General features: G+C 46.0%; 1 protein-coding gene across 1 annotated transcript in view; it reads right to left on the minus strand.

Moving 5' to 3' along the window:
- The window catches only part of LOC124613658 (peptidoglycan-recognition protein SA-like), a 201,315-nt gene that overhangs the window by 10,908 nt on the left and 170,150 nt on the right, over positions 1-20,257 (minus strand). Inside the window, exon 2 of the mRNA XM_047142374.1 lies at positions 14,945-15,109. Within this exon, the coding sequence (XP_046998330.1) occupies positions 14,945-15,109 (165 nt within the window). The remainder of the gene's footprint in view (positions 1-14,944; positions 15,110-20,257) is intronic.

The raw sequence follows: 20,257 nt of genomic DNA on the forward strand, positions 1-20,257 counted from the left end.
GGGGCATGAAAGAGAAGCAGTGGTTGTGAAGGGGGTGAGACAGGGTTGTAGCCTATCCCCAATGTTATTCAATCTGTATATTGAAGCAGCAGTAAAGGAAAAAAAAATTTGGAATAGGAATTAAAATCCATGGAGAGAAAATAAAAACTGTGAGGTTTCTCGATGGCATTTTAATTCTGTCAGAGACAACAAAGGACCGGTAAGAGCAGTTAAACGGAATGGACAGTGTCTTGAAAGGAGATTATAAGATGAACATCAACAAAAGCCAAACGAGGATTTGGAATGTAGTCGAATTAAATAAGTTGATGCTATGGGAATTAGATTAGGAAATGAGACGCTTTAGGTAGTAAATGAGTTTTGCTATTTGGGAAGCAAAATAACTGATGATGGTCGAAGTAGAGAGGATATAAAATGTAGACTGGCAATGGCAAGGAAAGCGTTTCTGAAGAAGAGAAATTTGTTAACATAGAGTGTAGATTTAAGTGTCAGGAAGTGTTTTCTGGAAGTATTTGTATGGAGTGTAGCCATGTATCGATGTGAAACATGGACGATAAATAGTTTGAAGAGAATAGAAACTTTCGAAATGTGGTGTTACAGAAGAATGCTGAAGATTAGTTGGGTAGATCACGTAACTAAGGAGGAGGTGCTGAATACTCGTAGAATTGGGCAGAAGAGAAATTTGTGGCACAACGTGACTACAAGAAGGGATCGGTTGATAGGACATGTTCTGAGGCATCAAGGGATCACCAATTTAGTATTGGAGGGCAACTTGGAGGGCAAAAATCGTAGAGGGAGACCAAGAGATGAATACACTAAGCAGATTCAGGAGGATGTAGGTTGCAGTTGGTACTTGGAGATGAAGAAGGTTGCACAGGTCAGAGCAGCATGGAGAGCTGCATCAAACCAGTCTCTGGACTGAAGACCACAACAACAACAACAACTATCACTTCGAAAAAATATAGTGACTTAATTAATTTTAGGTACATGCCTGCAGTCATGGTACGCATTGAAATCCCTGTAGCACAGTATTATAGCAAGCTGCTAGAGGAGCCAACACAAAATGGCATAGCTCACTGATAATGTGGAGTAAGTGCGGGAATTCGTTTCCTGCAGCAGCCGACAGTGAGCTTTAATATGTTTTTGTAAGTGTATCAGAGTAGAGTTTAAATTAAACACTTCATCACTAAATAGTTTATTAAACAGTGTCCTGTTTATAACAATAAAAATTACCTAATGTATCATTCAAAGAGTAATTATTCTTTTCAGTAACTTTACATTATTATTTTCGTTTGTTATGCTGTCAGATTGAATGTGGGAGTGAATGAAACGTGTATGTGATCTATTAACCTTGAAATCTGTTAATAATTAATGATGAATGAGCATGTGAATCATGTAGTGTAACTGAGCAGTAAGTCAGATTCATTGCTGTTATGCGTAAACGAATGTAGCTAATTTAAGGATCCTAGGAGTAAGATCTTTACTTCTGCACTTAAGGCATGTAAAAATGAGATTATTTAGAGTTAATTTGCTTTTTGGGAAATACAGAGTTTAGAAACTGTTTAAAGTAAATTCGGAATTGAAGATTGATCAAGTATGGAAATTACCTAAATATCTGTGAAAAGCTTATTGGCCAGAGTATGTTCCCATCAATCAGAACAGACAACATTCAATCATTATGGAGGGGAGAGAGAGTTGCATGCCCTTGTCTTGAGGAGCCATAATTCAGTTCTATAGTGAGTTTCAAATTAGTTGTGACTGTTGACAGTTCAGTACGGAGCAAGTGGAGAGAAGCACAGTCGCCAGCGTGTGCTGAACGTATTAGGAAGTGACAATAAAGCCAAGTTACAGAACTTATCAAGCTCACATGACTGCATGAATAGCAATCCAGTCGATCTGCAATCATTCTCAACGGATTTTGAAGGAACGGAATTTGATTCTCGCCCACTTTTATAGCTTTATTCATCAGCTTCATGGTGAATTGCTTGTCATTTCGGTAAGGGAGATTTCGATGTTAGTAAACTACTGAAAGAAATTGTTCAAGTTTGTAATGAAAAATAGGGGTCGCTAAGAGTTTGCGTTTGGTGCGTGTTAGGTCATACGTTGCTGCACACGAAATTTAGATAACATATTGAATTATTCTTTAAATGTGGAAGGATATCGCTATCTGTCTCCAGTGTCGAGAAAATGGAAGGTATGTAAAGGGCTCCTTAACAAACGTATGCGCAGTGATTAAACCAAATTGAAATATTGATATCTCCACTAAACATCTCATAAGCGGTCTGCGATAACAAAATAAGAGTTTGGAAATGATAGCACGCAAAGAGGAGAGTATTTTGCCACTGAGTAATATGCGAAACTTCCATATCTACCGTGACATTCGAGCAACTACAGTTTTTTTAAATGTAATATTTAAGGATCGTCAGTAGTTGATGAAACGAGAATTCCAATGAGTTTTGCAGTAATGTAAGTGAAGAATTGTCTCAACAGTTTTCGTGTGTGATCTTTGACGTTCCTTGGACTAATTTTTCGTCTATCCTTTTTTTTCTGCCTGCAACGAAGTACATCAATTATCACAACAACAGCGTCTTTTTCGTCCAACGTTCCGAACCACAAAAGTATTGCACAATGTTATTGAGCAGTCTAGGGAGAACGTTAGTAATATTGCGCTATGTGGTTCAACCTGAAAAAGCGGTTTTAAAAGACAGGCTGCAATATACATGTCAGCAATATGATGTGTTGGCATAAGAGCCAACATTGTGTGCTAGAGGAGGCCGAAATGCACGCGTTTAATTACACGCTGACTGGCGTGAGGTCTGGAACAGTTAAGGGAATTAATAGTAGCAAATAAAGTACGTAGTTGATATAATACTTAACTTTAATCCACAATTGGTATACATCGCTCTTGACGGTGCATGTTATAATCTCAATATCAAATGCTATGGCGCCTTGCTAGGTCGTAGCAAATGACGTAGCTGAAGGCTAAGCTAACTATCGTCTCGGCAAATGAGAGCGTATTTGTCAGTGTAGCGTCGCTAGCAAAGTCGGCTGTACAACTGGGGCGAGTGCTAGTACGTCTCTCTAGACCTGCCGTGTGGTGGCGCTCGGTCTGCAATCACTGACAGTGGCGACGCGCGGGTCCGGCGTATACTAATGGACCGCGGCCGATTTAAAGGCTACCACCTAGCAAGTGTGGTGTCTGGTGGTGACACCACACAATGTTCATAAAGTGTTCCGTCTCCCGCTACAAAGCAGGTTCCCTATAATAGGTCTGTCTGTGGCTTCTAAATAAATTCGTATAAGCTGTCTGTCCTATACTATTCTTTTAATAACATACACGCTGCTGCCAAGTCCGCCATAACACAGCTAACAGAAAAACACATTTTGTTCATAATTGGCATACATGCATATACCTGATTTTTTCAGCTGTAGGCAGCCCAAGTATAAAACTCGTGACCTAGTATCTAAGGAACTGCAACTTTTAATAGCCAATAAATAGTAATAATTCTCAATACTACCCAGTTCACCAACATTCAGCTGTCGGAGTTATGACAGCACAACATGCCACGCGGAACTTTTTAGCTCATTGGACGAAAGTCACAAAATTCTCAAAAATCCTCGAAACTTCCAGAAATGTTGTTTACGTCAAATTTCAATCTTTTCCGGAACTCTCTGCTTTTTAAAGAAAGTAAATTTCAACGTTTTTTGGTAAAACACCTAAACGTACATGATCAGCCAGAACATCATGACCACCGATCTACGATCGATTTATGCCCGTCCATTCGATAGCAGCGTCACCTGGCGAGGAGGCCGAGCGGTTCTAGGCGCTTCAGTCTGGAACCGCGCGACCGCTACGGACGCAGTTTCGAATCCTGCCTCGGGCATGGATGTGTGTGATGTCCTTAGGTTAGTTAGGTTTAAGTAGTTCTAAGTTCTAGGGGACTGATGACCTGAGATGTTAAGTCCCATACTGCTCAGAGCCATTTGAACCATTTGAACCTGGCGAGGAATGTCTGCTAGTCAGACACACGCACGGTACATGTAGTATCAGTGAGCGTGCTGTCCGTGTGTAGAATGGGGGAAGACGCGCGATCAATCCGAGTTTGACCGAGGACAGATTGTGATGGCCCGGAGGCTCGGCAAGAGCATTTCGGAAACTGCACGACTTGTCGGGTGTTCGAGGAGTGCTGTGGTGAGTGTGTTCAAAATGTGGCGAAACCAAGGTGAAACCACGTCCAACAGTCATGGGGTTGGGCGGCTACACATCATTGCAGATATAGGACGTCGTAGACTGGACAAACTATTAAAATCTGACAAAGATTACATAGGCCTACGAGAGAAGTAATGTGTCAAAAAACAACAAGAAATTTACTCTCTGTGAGGTAGAAATGCTGACAAAAGAAGTGGAACTGACATCACACTTTAGTGTTGGGCAGAGTACAAATGTACCTGAACAAACAGTGCATCAAACACTCCAAACGATGGGCCTCCCATGCATGTGCCATTGTTAACACCACGACATCGGCAACTACGACTAAAATGGGCACGTGACCATCGGCAGTGGACGTTGACGCCGTGGGAGGGCGTGAATCCTTGAAACCTGTACTGTGGTACGGAGACAAGCTGGCGGCGGCTCCATTATACTTTGGGGAAAGTTCACGTGGGCATACATGGGTCCAGTGGAGGTCGTTCCAGGCACCATGACGGCCAAGGAGTATTATTTGCTGGCTGCAGACCACGTAACCCCTTCATGACGGTAGTGGCATTTTCCAGCAACATAATGCGCCATGTCACAAGGGAAGGAGTGTGGTAGAGTGTTTCGAGGAACACAGTGGCAAGTTCCGGTTGATGCGCTGGTCCCCCCAACTCGCCAGATCTGAACCTGATCGAACACATCTGGGATGTGATTGAACGTGGAGTTAGAGTTCATCGCCCACTATGCGGAATTTACGGGGATTAGGGGACTTGTATGTGCAGCTGTGGTGCTAACTCCCTCCAGCGACCTAACAGGGCCTCATTGGTTCCGTGCCACAATGTGTCACTGCTGTTATCCACGCCAAAAGTAGACCTATCAGCTATTGGGTCGGTGGTCGTAATGTTTTGGTTGATCAGTGAAGTTCCACACGTTACTATAGCGTGTTTAAAATTAATTGCGACTTTTGACGTTCTGATCACCGGAGGGGACGTGACGCCATTGCCCAGGTAGCACTAATGGCGAGCCGGCTTTCCCTATCATCCCGCCAGCAATTCGGTTGGTAAAGCGCCCTGTTGCCATGCTGTGGATAAACAGTACCAAGTGACGTCACGCATTAGATGCACCTTCGTTCCTTAGCTCTCATTGTAAAGTGGTATTTTCTGGCGTTGACGTTTTTTGCAGTAGTCAGGTATTGTGAACAAATGTTTTGTGTTGGCTTTGCATTAATAATAACAGTGCAGCACGTCTGAACGCGAGATTCGCAATAAAAGTGGTCGTCCAAGAACACATTCACCGGCTGCAAGGATAATGTTCCGCTGCAAAATATTCCTCCGAGTTCGACAGTGGTAATGGAGAACACGCCATACCCTTCCATTGTGACGGATAAAGCTCCAACAATGCTGGAGGAATCGGATATTTTGCTTCGGGTTCTAATAAACGTTGTATTGGATAACGTTGAATCTAGCTTTTGTAAGGCGGAGTTATGGGAACTTATAGTACCTTACAAGCCAAAAACTCCACGCTGCCATGTCGACGAACTGGCTAACGCTAAAGGACATAATTTAATCAGGCTTCATCCGTATCATGCTCATTTAAATCCGGCTGAGAGTATATTGGCCTAGGTGAAAAGTAATGGGCCGGCCGGAGTGGCCGCGTGGTTAAAGGCGCTTCAGTCTGGAACCGCACGACCGCTACGGTCGCAGGTTCGAATCCTGCCTCGGGCATGGATGTGTGTGATGTCCTTAGGTTAGTTAGGTTTAAGTAGTTCTAAGTTCTAGGGGACTTATGACCACAGCAGTTGAGTCCCATAGTGCTTAGAGCCATTTGAACCATTATATTTGAAAAGTAATGTGGCAAAAACAAGACATTTACGCTCAGAGAGGTCGAAATGCTAACAAAAAACCTACTGCAATCGTTACACCACGGGATTGGTCTTGAGTTGTCAGCCATACCAAGAAGGTAGTTGAGGAGAAGTGGATTCATGAAGGACTGTGACGAATTTCGAGTAATGGGTAACATCTTTTGTTGCCATGTTAAAAGGTGATTCTTTTGTCTAAACACAGCCGAGTTTACAAATATTCATTTCGCTGACATTCTAACGTAGTTGAAATTGTGACAGACTCCTAAAATAGAGTATTATTAAACTAGCAGTTGAGGGCACGATGGATCAAAATTATGAGAAAGCCCATTAAAAACGTGAGAAAGAGTGTCATAACTTTTTGTGTGTTGATGATCCAAAATTTGCTACATTACTGGGAATGGTTCTCCACATTGTTGGTCCCCATACGTAGGCACTTGTTCACCCCCCCCCCCCCCCACCCCCACTGCACCCGACCCTTCTCACAGTTCTCACAGCAGACAATTTCTGCGGACAACCATATCACCATCACCAAGAAACAAACTCATACAATGAAAGACGTGTTCCACCAAGTCAACGCTTATAAAAACGTCTTCCTTGACAATCATTCCTTATATTTTCTCAGCAGCGAATCATACGATTCGTCGTTGGTTGTTAACACTTTTGTTTTTGTACTCACCTGCCCCAACATACCGCAATGCTGGCAGTGAATTGTATATTTCGATGCTCTCTAATAATAATGGAATTTCGTCTTGTTTTGAACACATTTTCCGTACAACAGCAGACCTAACATCCTTGGCCTGCGTAACACGTGAGAGACTGTCAAGGATATTGTCAATACTGCGCACAGGCGGTACAATATTTCCGGGCAGCGCAATATATTTGAAAAGTTTTTGACGTTCTCAAAATCGCTGCACAGCCTGTCAGTCTCACCCTTACAAGTTCAGTACCATTGCGCATCAGGAAATTTTGCGCAATATTATCGACCTCTACGAGGTGCTTAAGGATAGTTGGATGGTTTGTTTATAAACCATTTATAATTGATCAAATCAGATAGTTGGATGGTTGATTTGCGGGAGGAGACCAAACAGCGATGTCATCGGACCCATCGGATTAGATAAGGATGGGGAAGGAAGTCAGACGTGCCATATCAAAGCAATCATCTGGCATTTGCCTGAAGCGATTAAGGGAAATCACGGAAAACTTAAATCAGGATGGCCAGGCGCGGGTTTGAACCGAATCCTCCCGAATGCGAGTCCAGTGTGCTAACCGCGTAACCACCTCGCTCGATGTTTAAGAAAAGCCACAGAGAGATGTGCCACGCGGAGTGGCCGCGCGGTTTAGGGCGTCATGTCACGGACTGCGCGGCCCCTCCCGCAGGAGGTTCGAGTCCTCCCTCAGGCATGGGTGTGTGTGTGTGTGTTTTCTTAGCATAAGTAGTGTGTAAGTCTAGGGAACGATGACCTAAGCGGTTTGGTCCCTTAGGAATTCATATTTAGCCTTTCCTGTCTTCTTACAAGGGAACCTCCCCATCGCACCCCCCTCAGATTTAGTTATAAGCTGGCACAGTGAACAGGCCTTGAAAAACTGAACACAGATCAATCGAGAAAACGGGAAGAAGTTGTGTGGAACTATGAAAAAAAGAAGCAAAATATACAAACTGAGTAGTCCATGCGCAAGATAGGCAACATCAAGGATAATCTGAGCTCAGGAGCGCCGTGGTGCCGTGGTTAGCGCGAGCAGCTGCTGAACGAGAGGTCCTTGGTTCAGGTCTTCCCTCGAGTGGAAAGTTTAATATTTTTATTTTCAGACAATTATTATCTGTCCGTCCGTCCGTCCGATGCGATCACTTTTTTGGAAGTGATTATCTCATCCACAAGAAAACCTAAATCGGGCAAGGTAGAAGAATCTTTTTACCCATTCGCCAAGTGTACAAGTTAGGTGGGTCGATAACATATTCCTGTCATGTGACGCACATGCCGTCACCAGTGTCGTATAGAATATATCAGACGTGTTTTCCTGTGGAGGAATCGGTTGACTTATGACCTTGCGATCAAATGATTGCGGTTCCCATTGGAGAGGCACGTCCTTTCCTCTACTAATCGCACGGTTTTGCGGTGCGGTCGCAAAACACAGACACTAAACTTATTACAGTGAACAGAGACGTCAATGAACGAACGGACAGATCATAGCCTTGCGAAAATAAAGAAAGTAAAATTTTTACTCAGTGAAGACTTGAACTATGTACCTCTCGTTCCGCAGCTGCTCACGCTAACCAAAGGACCACGGCGCTCCTGAGCTTACCCTCTCCTTGATGTTGCGTATCTTGCGCATGGACTACTCAGTTTGTATATTTTGCTTTTTTTTTTCATAGTTCCACACAACTTCTTCCTGTTTTCTCGATTGATCTGTGTTCAGTTTTTCAAGGCCTGTTCACTGTGCCAACTTATAACTAAATCTGAGCGGGGTGCGATGGGGAGGTTTCCTTGTTAGTAGTATATATTGCTTAAATTTCGTGCATGTTTTTGTGCTTAAGAGGTTCAATCTCGCGTTTTATAAGTGGAAATCAAGGTAGTCTTGCGCAAAATTTCCTGATGCGCAATGGTACTGAACTTATTAGGGTGAGACTGACAGGCTGTGCAGCGATTTTGAGAACGTCAAAAACTTTTCAAATATATTGCGCTGCCCGGAAATATTGTACCGCCTGTGCGCAGTATTGACAATATCCTTGACAGTCTCTCACGTGTTACGCAGGCCAAGGAGGTTAGGTCTGCTGTTGTACGGAAAATGTGTTCAAAACAAGACGAAATTCCATTATTATTAGAGAGCATCGAAATATACAAATCACTGCCAGCATTGCGGTATGTTGGGGCAGATGAGTACAAAAACAGAAGTGTTAACAACCAACGACGAATCGTATGATTCGCTGCTGAGAAAATATAAGGAATGATTGTCAAGGACTAGTCTGCAGCTCAGTTGTCATTTCTCCTGAACAGTCAACCAGGCAGTTCATTAAGATCTCAGTGGCCATTGATGACACGTCACGAAGGTAACATCTTGCATATCGGGGTGTCTGTCAGCTTTTATAGTTTACTTTTTCAATTAGTCTTTCTAGGATGGGCAGGATGTTTGTGTGCCGTGGGTGGACGCGGGAAATGGCTGTAGTTCACGAACAGATAAATGTAGTTTTGGCTACGGTCAGCAGTCTTCAGGCTGCTGTCTTGGGGTGTAGCAGTGATGGAGAATATGGCGCACCGCATGGGACACCTCAGGTGTCGCTTTTTTGCCCACAGGCTCTACTGCTGGGGCACCTCCTAGTGTACCCGACGCGGTGGATCCGCTCTCACAGTCTGGCCTTGCCTGGTCGCCCACTGAGTGGACACGTGGCCCTTTCTTCAGTAGGATCCGAGCTGGTACACAGGGGGGGGGGGGGGGGGATGGGTTTACTAATCATCTGGAGCTCCAACTTTAGTTGCATTATGGAGTCCTTTCGGAAGATAGCGCTCAGGGCTGGAATGAAAGGCAATGTGCACACTTCATGTCTGTCCAGGAGCCCCATTCGAGATGTGGAGGCAGCCTTGCCCGCGGCTGTCGAGCTTGCAGGATGCAGTCGTCTGTAAGTTGTGGTTCACGTCGACATCAACGACGTCTGTCGCACGGGCTCTGATGGCATTCTCAGTTCTTGCAGGCTGCTGATGGAAGTGGTGGAGGCTGCTGGCCTCGCACGCAGGGTGCAAGCGGAGCTCCCAATTTGCAGCATTGTTACAGAGTTCATCAGGATCCTTTGGTATGGAGCAGAGTGGAGGGTCTCAACCAATGTCTTCGTCGACTCTTTGACAGTCTTGGCTGCAGATTTCTAGATCTGCGTTATGGTATTGTAACTGTAGGACTCCCCTTGATAAGTCAGGGTTGCACTACACAAAGGGAGCAGTTCAAAAAATGGCTCTGAGCACTATGGGACTTAACTTCTGAGGTCATCAGTCCCGTAGATCTTAGAACTACTTAAACCTAACTAACCTAAGGACATCACACACATCCATGTCCGAGACAGGATTCGAACCTGCGACCATAGCGGTCACGCGGTTCCAGACTGTAGCGCCTAGAACCGCACGGCCACTTCGGCCGGCATATTTGCTAGTGAAACGATGTTTGTAAATAATAGTCATGAATGTAATATTAATTTTTAAGAGCAAGTGAAATGTTTCATACCACCTCTTCACCCATTACTAACGTGTCCAACTTTTATTCCCGAAGTACCCATCTGTTTACAGAATCTTGCGACAGCGGCAGCAGACAGCAGGGAGAGGCTTTCCCTTAACGCATCCCACCACGTTCTAACTCTCCAGTAGCAGCCTCTCTACTCTACACAATTACGTACTGTTGCTGAGTTTGAGAAATGATGGTTAACGTAATGAAATAGCTTCAATCATTACTAGCATATGTTTCTGCGGATGGACGTACGTGTAGAACATTACGAACCACCCAACGTCCCACAACAATGTAACAACTACCAGCGGTTCGGCCACTCGGCCCTCCGCTGGGGCCTGGCAACTCGTTGCCGCGGATGTGAGGGCAGTCACAGATCCAACACCTGCACATAAACACAGTCAAACCAGCGACGCTGTGCCAACTGCGGTGGGCCCCATGCGGCCAACTTCAGGCAGTGCAGTGCATACAAACAGGCGCTGAAGCGTAAGCAAGACAAGAACAGGGTACAGTACGACATCCCACGCCCAAGGCCAGCGCCGAACCCAGTAAGGAACGGCGTAACGTTTTCCACGGTTGCGCGCCCTGGCGGAACGGCACAGGCCGCGGAACCTCAGCGCCCTTCACACACACGCGAAATAACCGCTGCAACAGCTACACAACAGCCACAGACAACACCTGAAAACCAACAAGCATCGGTACCAACGCCTATGCCCCCAAACAACACGACCCCACTCCCGGAACTCATGTGCTGCGAAGAAACGCACGCTATACATGAAAACACACCCACACAAGAACCCCCAGAACCCCAAGCCCAGAGGAGGAATAGACGTACACGTAAACACAGGGCGGGGAACACGAAATCACCACAACAGGCCACCCAGCAACAACAGACCAATAACACACAGGAAAACAGTCAACAAGACATCGAGACTGTAACCCACACTACCATCCCCCGCACCACAGAAGTAACACAGGCGCCACAACCTCTGTCACAAAACATACACACAAATGCCACTCCTAACAACACACCAATACCCGCACAAGCGGCCACTAACTCCACAACAGCACCTCAGGCTGCCACACCCAACACCAACACATCACCTGGGGGAATACTGGAAACACTATTCCCTCGACACACGACCGTTCGAATCCTTACCAAGGTACTGATGGCCGTCACTACACTCATCATCCAGCTCATGAGCGCCGAACCCGGGCAATACTAGGCTGTCATTCACACTGCCATAACAACACTCTTTCACACTCTTACATGAATAATATACCACACCCGGCCCATAACGCAAACCCACACACACTATCACAGATCCTGTTCTGGGGTGCAGACTCGATCCCCAACAAAAGGGCAGAATTTGCCGCGTTCATGGAGCGCAAGGGATCCTTGTCGCGCTACTGAGCGAGACTAAGCTTAAACCGCACAAACAATTAAAGTTTCCTGGCTACTGCGTCTCTCGTACCGACCGACCGGACGACGCCGTGGCAGGTGGAACTGCAATCGTCATACACAAGGACATTAAGCACACAAACATAGAGCTCCCTGAACTGGAAAAAATCGAGGCTACGGCCTCAAAGTCAAGTTCAACGGAGCCTACACCACACTGATATCGGTATACAACAACCCTGTAGGCATTTCAACACGCGATATCAACACACTACTCAACATTTCACCGCGAGTAATAGTCGCTGGAGATCTGAACGCAAAACACCCAGAATGGAATTCACGCATACGAAATCCCAACGGCAAAAAACTGTACGAACATTCACTAGACAGAAACTACATTATACTAGCGCCGACTGAACCGACGCACATTCCCTATCAGAGGGGACACAGGCAAGACGTGATAGACATGGCCCTCATCAAGGGCATTACATCGACACTCAACGTTGCCGTTGAAAACGATCTTCCCTCAAACCACCAATCTGTAATACTATACATTGAGGAAACACTGCAGCACATGGAACAACGCAAGATGTTGGACTACGGGCGTGCGAATTGGACATTCTTCAAGCAAACGCTCGATAGCCACATCCCACCTATACACGAAATTAATGAAGCAGCACAAATTGACGAGGCAGTAGAAACCCTCACTAACGCCGTCCAGGACGCAATGGCAGGCACCATACCTGATCGCACCTTACAACAACACAGTGTGGGCCTGCCCCAGGAAATCTTGGGCCTAATCTCAATGAGGAATCGCCTCAGGAGACAATGGCAGCGCACCAGGCGTCAGTACTTCAAACGACACATTAACAGGCTACAGGGCATCATACACGATAAAATACAAACACATAGAACACAACAGTGGAACCAAAAACTCGAAGGGCTTGACACCGCACAGCTTGGCGTGTGGCAACTAGCCCGACACTTCACCAGGGAGAAAATATACACCCCAACGCTTCAAGGGCCTGACGGACCTGCATACTCAGCGGAAGAGAAAGCAGAACTAATGGTCCGCACACTCGCAGCGTCATTCACACCGAACCTGGTACCATCAGATCCAGTGTTCACACTTGCTACTGACCAAGAGGTTACACGCATTCTAGCCCAACCATCGCGCGACGACATTCGACATGCTAGCACAGCCAAAGTCTCCTGGGCTATAATGCATTCCGCTGCTAGAAAAGCCCCTGGTCATGATGGCATTCAAAACCGTGTCCTCCAGGAGTTCACGGACAAAGCAACTGAGTACCTAACACACATAACGAATGCCATACTAAAACACCAACACTTCCCCGCCTTTTGGAAGACGGCCAAGGTCCTGATGTTCAGGAAGCCGGGGAAAGACCACAGCCTCCCACAAAATTACCGACCCATCAGCCTTCTGAGCTCGCTCAGTAAGATTGCTGAGAAGGTGATTCTCAAACGCATCACTAGGCACTGCATAACAAATGACATCCTGAGACCGGAGCAATTCGGCTTCAGGAATCACCACTCCACAACACAACAACTCTTACGGGTCGTTGAACATATAACACATGGCTTCAACATAAACAAAGCTACAGGGGCGGTGTTCCTGGACATCGAAAAGGCTTTCGACAGTCTATGGCACAACGGCCTCATTCGCAAACTCAGCGACGCGGGATTCCCCGACGGGCTGGTGCGTCTAATACATTCATACCTCACAGACAGGAGTTTCAACACTGACGTGCAGGGAAAACAATCAACACGACACGGTATACACGCGGGAGTACCCCAGGGAAGCATCCTAGGGCCCCTACTGTTTAACCTCTACATAAACGATCTCCCAACCACACACAATGCAACGATGGCAATCTACGCGGATGACACAGCCATCCTCGCGCAAGATTGGAAACCATCAAACATTACGTCACGGTTAAAGACTGCACTCAGAGTGGCTGAGCCTTGGTTGGAGAAATGGCGTGTTAGAGTAAACGTCGACAAGTGCGAAGCCGTTCTGTTCACTAGAAGACCGAAGCAACTGCGCAAACACCGCTACTGCAGACCAATAACTCTACATGCACGCCTAATACGTTTCCGTGAGAAATTCAAATACCTCGGTGTCTGGCTGGACCGAAAATTACTCTGGGGGGACCACACACAACACATGACCAACCGAGCTAGTGCGAGGCTCAAACAGCTCTACCCTATTCTCAACAGGCGTAGCACACTGAACAGAAGGGTGTCGAGGTCCATGTACATGACACTTATTCGACCCCTGTCTGGGATACGTTGCGCCCACACGCCTGCGCCGTCTGCAGATCATACAAAACAAAGTACTCATAATTATAATCAATGCTCCACGATACACACGCATCGCGGACCTTCACCGGGAATACAGACTTGAGACTCTCACGGAGGTAATCAACAAACTCACCACAAGACTACACAGAAACTCCAGACATTCGCAGAACCCGTTTATTCTGAATCGGGGGAACTACGACCACAACCATAGATGGAAACATAAAAGACCAAAAGACACAGTTGCAAGGACCTAACATCTATGGCCAAGCACACGCAACCACAACGGTACAGGTGAGCCCCTGTTAATCAGACACCATTACTGGATATCCAGCTGGAATACACTGCCGAATAACTGGCACCACGCAGGGAAGCCGTACCGTGCACTGCATGCAGACAATCTCCACACATCCCCCACACAGTGAGATGATCTATGGCCGATCTCCCACTACTGTATAACGATCTTGACTGTTCCAGGAATGTAGCGGCTGCAGCAACTGGGATACATCGCCATCGCTTGCCACAGTAATGATGCATGATACCCATACTAACAAATCCAACCTTGCATGAACTATCGCAGCTAGTAAGCCACTACTGCTCTTACTACCCATCCCACTGTCGCAGAGGCTTTTTTCCCACGGCACGAGCCTTGGCACTTTTTCCCTCTGCTCTTCAAATCGCTACCCTCACTCGCGTTTCGTCCACTATCTATCACCTGATGGACCGTGTTAATGCGTGGTCTTACCCAGACGCACGGATAACATCACAGCCCAGCATCCTGTGACCCACTTACTAGACAACTAACATGTTTACGGAGGTGACAGTAGAACTTTTTGTTTGGTCACCACGTTGGTGCGGGCGTGGAGGGGCCCCATCTCTATTTAAAGATGATGCAAAAAGTACGATTCGACCGGAAAGTAAAATGGAGCCGGTATCGGTGTCCTTAGATAATATCAGTGTAGGTACTGACTTTGCGGAGGTCTAGCAGGGCGGGTGTCCACGGCATTGCCGCCGCTGCGCCGGAGGATGACGACCAGGATGGCAATCGTGGCGGCCGCGGCGACGGCGCTCGCCACACACAGCAGCAGCCTCCAGTGGGACTCTCCGGGGCTGCCCAGCCACGGACACAGCGCGCCTGCAACACGAGAAAACAGCTGCTGCAACCGTCTGCCCTGGACAGCGATAACACAACGGTGTACACCAGTCAGAGGCGTAGCACATGCACTAGCAGGAGGCCCGCAGCCACACCATACTTTATTTCAGGAAAAATTAATCGTTGGCAGTTTTCAAGTGAAAATAATAGCACTGTTTAGGATTAGGTGACCATCAAAACGCAGTATTTTTAAAGTAGAGGAGACCGGGGTTAGTTGGCACAAAGGGCTCGTTGGCAGACAGCTTCTATTTCCTGCCCCCATGGAGCTAGAGCACTGTCGTAGTGCTAGTGTTAAAGCCCTGAATAAGGGCTGCAGCTAGTGTGGAGTGTTTGTAAAGGTACACCATCCAGGAAGGACCCCTATTTTATCGTTTTTTTCCGACTTGCGAGTAAATTTTTTGATCGTATATATATGTTGTGGTGAACCTGTAGACCGAATTGAGACACTGCTGTGACGGTTTTCGAAATACTGATTAACTGTGATTGCATGCAGGTATAATAATCTTTAGCTTTTGGTGTATGAGATTGAGTGGATCCATTTTGTTTTTAACATTCCATGGGACTAATTCATATAGTTATTAGTCGAGCAAAATATTACTGCATCTGGGTGTAAGGGCGCTTCGGTCTGCTTATGTCTTTAGCTGTGCAATGGATGCCCATAAGAATGTGCTCTGGTGTTCTAATGACCAGACAGCTTGCTCGTGGAGCTATTCAGACTATCAGTGTTTAAGAAAACTTTTGATTACCGTAATATCACCATGCGTTTCCGATAACAGCTGCAGGAGGCCAACTATAGTAATATCGTGGTTGGTGAGTACGTCTGGGATCAGTTGGCACAGCTACACCAACAGGTCACACCAAACAAGGTCAACAAGGAATGCCTCACGCTCTCCACGGCCTCATAATCATTCTGAATACATTTAAATGACTTTGTTTTGGTGAAGTACCACGCCTGTTAGTGCTCTAGCGACGAAACTGATGGCAAAGAGACTCGATTGTCCGCCATAATAAAAAGACAAAAAAAAAAAAAACCAGAGATGGCCAGATGAAGATGATTCAGTATGGTACGGCCAATGTAAAAATGTGCTAAAATTGAGCCCAATAATTCAAATAAACGGACGCCCAACTTCTGCATTCATTGTTCCATCTAAAAATGGAACGAATTCTATTTGAATAACTACAGATAACTACAACAACAAGAACAAGCTATTTTTCCTGAAGAGATCGTCGTTTGTTCAAACATTTCGGTTCATCCTGTTGTTCATAAATTTTAGTAATATTTATATCTGCTCACTTATTGTTTCTTAACGCGAATTTTCTGTTTTGAAGAATATATTCTTCGAAAAGGAGATTTCACTAAGTTTTGATAAAATACAGTTATGAACTTCGAAAATTTCTGTGCTCTGCCCACCTATCCCTATCCGTATCGTGTTATGCCAATTCACTCCGAGGGATATGTCCACTAACCCTGCAACCGGGGCTACAAGCTTTTAGGGAAAGCGTTTTGACGTTACCTAAATACGTATTTAGTTAAGGGATCCTCATGGTTTTGTCGACAAAAAGTTAAGCTGTTCGCCGCAAGTATTGCACAAAAAATAGAAGAAAATAAAAAACCAAAATCTATGCCAACTAAACCCGGCCTAGATCGATGACATGAAATTGTGTGTAAGTTCGAAATGCTGACATTCGAATTTTATGGCGAATTCGCGGAACTAATTATTTCCCAATGTGCGTTTGTGTACAATAAGTTACTGCGCCCTGACAGGGACGTACCGTCACAATTCGTGGCGGGAATGTTTATACCAATACCGAAATCAGAAGGGAGTGTCAGCGCCCATCAATTTCGACCGCTCACGATGCTCAATACTGACTACAAAATCTTTGTGCGAATGTTGGCGGCAAGGTATAAGACTGTAATATCCAAGACACTTCCCCCAGACCAGGCATATCTAGAGGTCAGGAGCAACATCCACTCTATCCTAGGTGAATGTCGTGACATCATAGCCTTGGTGGAAACATGTCGCATGCGCGTGGCATTCATATTATTGGAATTTGATCGCGCCTTTGACAGGATCAACCGTGATTTTCTTCACAACAGGCGACACCTGGCGGTACCTCAGGGTTTCATTACCGTCCTTATGCGCCTCCTTTCGCAGCTCCCCTTCGACGGTGCGAGTCAATGGGAGGCAGGAAGGCATGATTCCTGTTTACAGCTCAGTTAGGCAAGAATGTCCATTGTCGGTGGTGCTGTTTGCAATAGCGCTCGAAACACTGGTGTAGACGGAGTCTTACAGGCGTCCAGCTCCGTGCGAGTTCCTTCGTTGAGCATATGCAGATGACCTGATTATACTCGTCTGAACGGAGAACGAAATACGTCAGGTGGTTGCCCTTCTTACTACATAGTAGCAGGGTCAACACGAATATACCCACGATTATGCACATCGGACCGTGCGTGGACGCTCTGCGAAGTCCGTTTACGATGGTGGACACGACGCGATGCTTAGGGCTTTTCGTCACCCGATCGCTACGGCAATCAGCGGCGGCTAGTTACCGGCGACTGCTGCAGCACGTCCGACTGCACATCGCAACAATTCGCTCCGAACCCACGTCTAGCTCCAAACAATGGAATATACTAATGTTCATTTTGTGGTGTCACCGCCAGACACCACACTTGCTAGGTAGTAGCTTTAAATCGGCCGCGGTCCATTAGTACATGTCGGACCCGCGTGTCGCCACTGTGTGATCGCAGACCGAGCGCCACCACAAGGCAGGTCTCGAGATACGGACGAGCACTCGCACCAGTTGTACGGACGACTTTGCTAGCGACTACACGGACGAAGCATCGCACATTAGCCGAGCAGATAGTTAGAATAGCCTTCAGCTAAGTCAAAGTCTACGACCTAGCAAGGCGCCATAGCAATTGATAGTTTGATAGTTATCGTATGAAATGTCTCATCAAGAACGCTGTATACAAATGGTGGATTAAAGTTAAGTATTCCAGCAGCTACGTACTTTTCTTTATCGCATTTATGAAGTATCCTGTTTCAGACCATCAAGTCCGCCTGCTTGCTTAATGGCCGCCTCCCTTAAATAATGTGCGTAGTGTTGGCAATCTGTCAACACTACACATTTTGCCTCAGGACTGCCACAACTGTCACAGGTAATGCCAGTACCAAATGGTATAGCTGATAGCTTAATGGCGGCCTTTGGATATTGTGTCAACCAAGGGTTTCCGGGGACTGATGACCTTCGCTGTTTAGTCCCCCTTAAACATCCAACAACAATCCAACAAGGGTTTCCGTTTAAGGTCAAATACGAGACTTTAACTTTTCCACACCATTCTGGAGGACCCTATTTCACGAATGTGGGGAACAAAGCTCTCGCTCTATTCCTCCGAGCGATGGTACGGATCTGGAACCTACGGCAACACGCCATGGCGTCGGCGATCCTGGACGTTCTTCTTCCTCCGTCCTTAGAACTGCCAGTGGCGGTGGGCATTATATCGCCTTCCTTGTCCCAATTCGCGCGATTCTTTGTTGATTTTAGTTATGTTCAGTTACAAATACCTTCCACAAGGATCCCCACCATCCATAAGACACATCGCTACTTGAGGCATCATCAAGCTAATATTGTTGTCGAACTTAAATACCCAACGTGCGATTGGAGACTGATTTGGCGATCTGTGCTTACGCCTCTGCTCACCATGGCGGCGAGACATCTTGGTATATTTCTTTCAACGGCAAGACAGTCATACGCCGATGGTTGTACGCCACGCTCGATTCTCCACTCCGTCTTATACGTGGAATGCTGGAAACCTACGAACATTGTCTGCGGTGCTGTGAGACGAAGGACATTTGGCGGCTGACGCAACGCATCATGGCACTCCTCCAACGCGCCGACGACTCCGCGTCGATGACGAATGCTTTATTCTTCCCGGACGCGCTCTTCTACCCCTAACAGAAAATGTCGGCAATCGGCTGGACCGCAGTACACGCGTCGCACCAAGTGCTCTCGCGGACTGTGATATCGGGCGTGAGTTATTGGCCCTATGTACTAGAACAACATGAGATCATCCGACATCACTCGAAATACAAAACTTACCTTGCGAACTTTCTGGGCAGCATGTTTCATGAGCCCCGGGAGAGTTGGGAGTACCACGTCTGCGCAGTTTCACTGACTAGGATATTCCTCCCCCCCCCCCCCCCTTCCGGAGTGACTTCTTTTCTTTTTAGGATGTGGCTGGGGGCTTTTTCCAGAACTCGCGTACTGATTCGTTTCTAAAGCGGACGATGAGTTGTTGCAGTTGTTATTCTACAAGAAAGAACTGTTGTTTTCCTTCCCATTGATAAAAACAACTTAAATAAAGATACAATGTTTCCTCCCTCTATCTCTCCCTTATCCTGTGAGGAGACGGGGACACCGTGGTTAGGTACTGAGCACGACCCTTGCCCACTCAGTCTGCCGACCCATTACCTAAAATAAAATAAAAATGGGGTAGCGTCGTGAAAAAAAATGAAGTTGGTAGAGCACACTCCCGCGAAAGCTAAAGGTCCCGAGTTCGAGTCTCAGTATCTAGAAATGTAAATAAAACAAAAGAATGCATTAGAAATTGTGCTTTATTAAATAATATTTTATATATTACAAATTGTCACAGTCGTTTAATTTACATGTTTTATCGCAGTATTGTCTTCTGTAAATTATTACGAAACTGTGCTACAATATTTTCGACAAAGACTATTTTCTTTACTATACTTTGTTAAAGCAATTGCATTATGAGATAAGACAGTTGTCCGACTGGTACTGAAGTATGGGGCTGAAACATGTCACTGAGCTAGAAGATGTAGAGAAAAATTATGACCTTGGCAAACAAGCTATTAAGAAAAATCTTTGGACCTGTGATAGAAAACGGAATTTTTAGAAGAAAGAAAGACACAGAGATTCACGCGCTGTTTAGTGAACTAGTCGTGATAGCTGAAATAAAGAGCGGAAGAATTAAATGTCCGGGACATCTACTGAGGTGAGAAAAAAGGGCGCTGAAAGATGTGCTAGAAGGGAAGCCACAACAGACGAGACCACCTGGTACATAAAAACTGAGGTGGAGGAATGCAGTCAATAAAGACCTGGAGACCC

Source organism: Schistocerca americana, chromosome 4 (genome assembly GCF_021461395.2).
Source record: "Schistocerca americana isolate TAMUIC-IGC-003095 chromosome 4, iqSchAmer2.1, whole genome shotgun sequence".
In the NCBI taxonomy this organism is placed as follows: domain Eukaryota; kingdom Metazoa; phylum Arthropoda; class Insecta; order Orthoptera; family Acrididae; genus Schistocerca; species Schistocerca americana.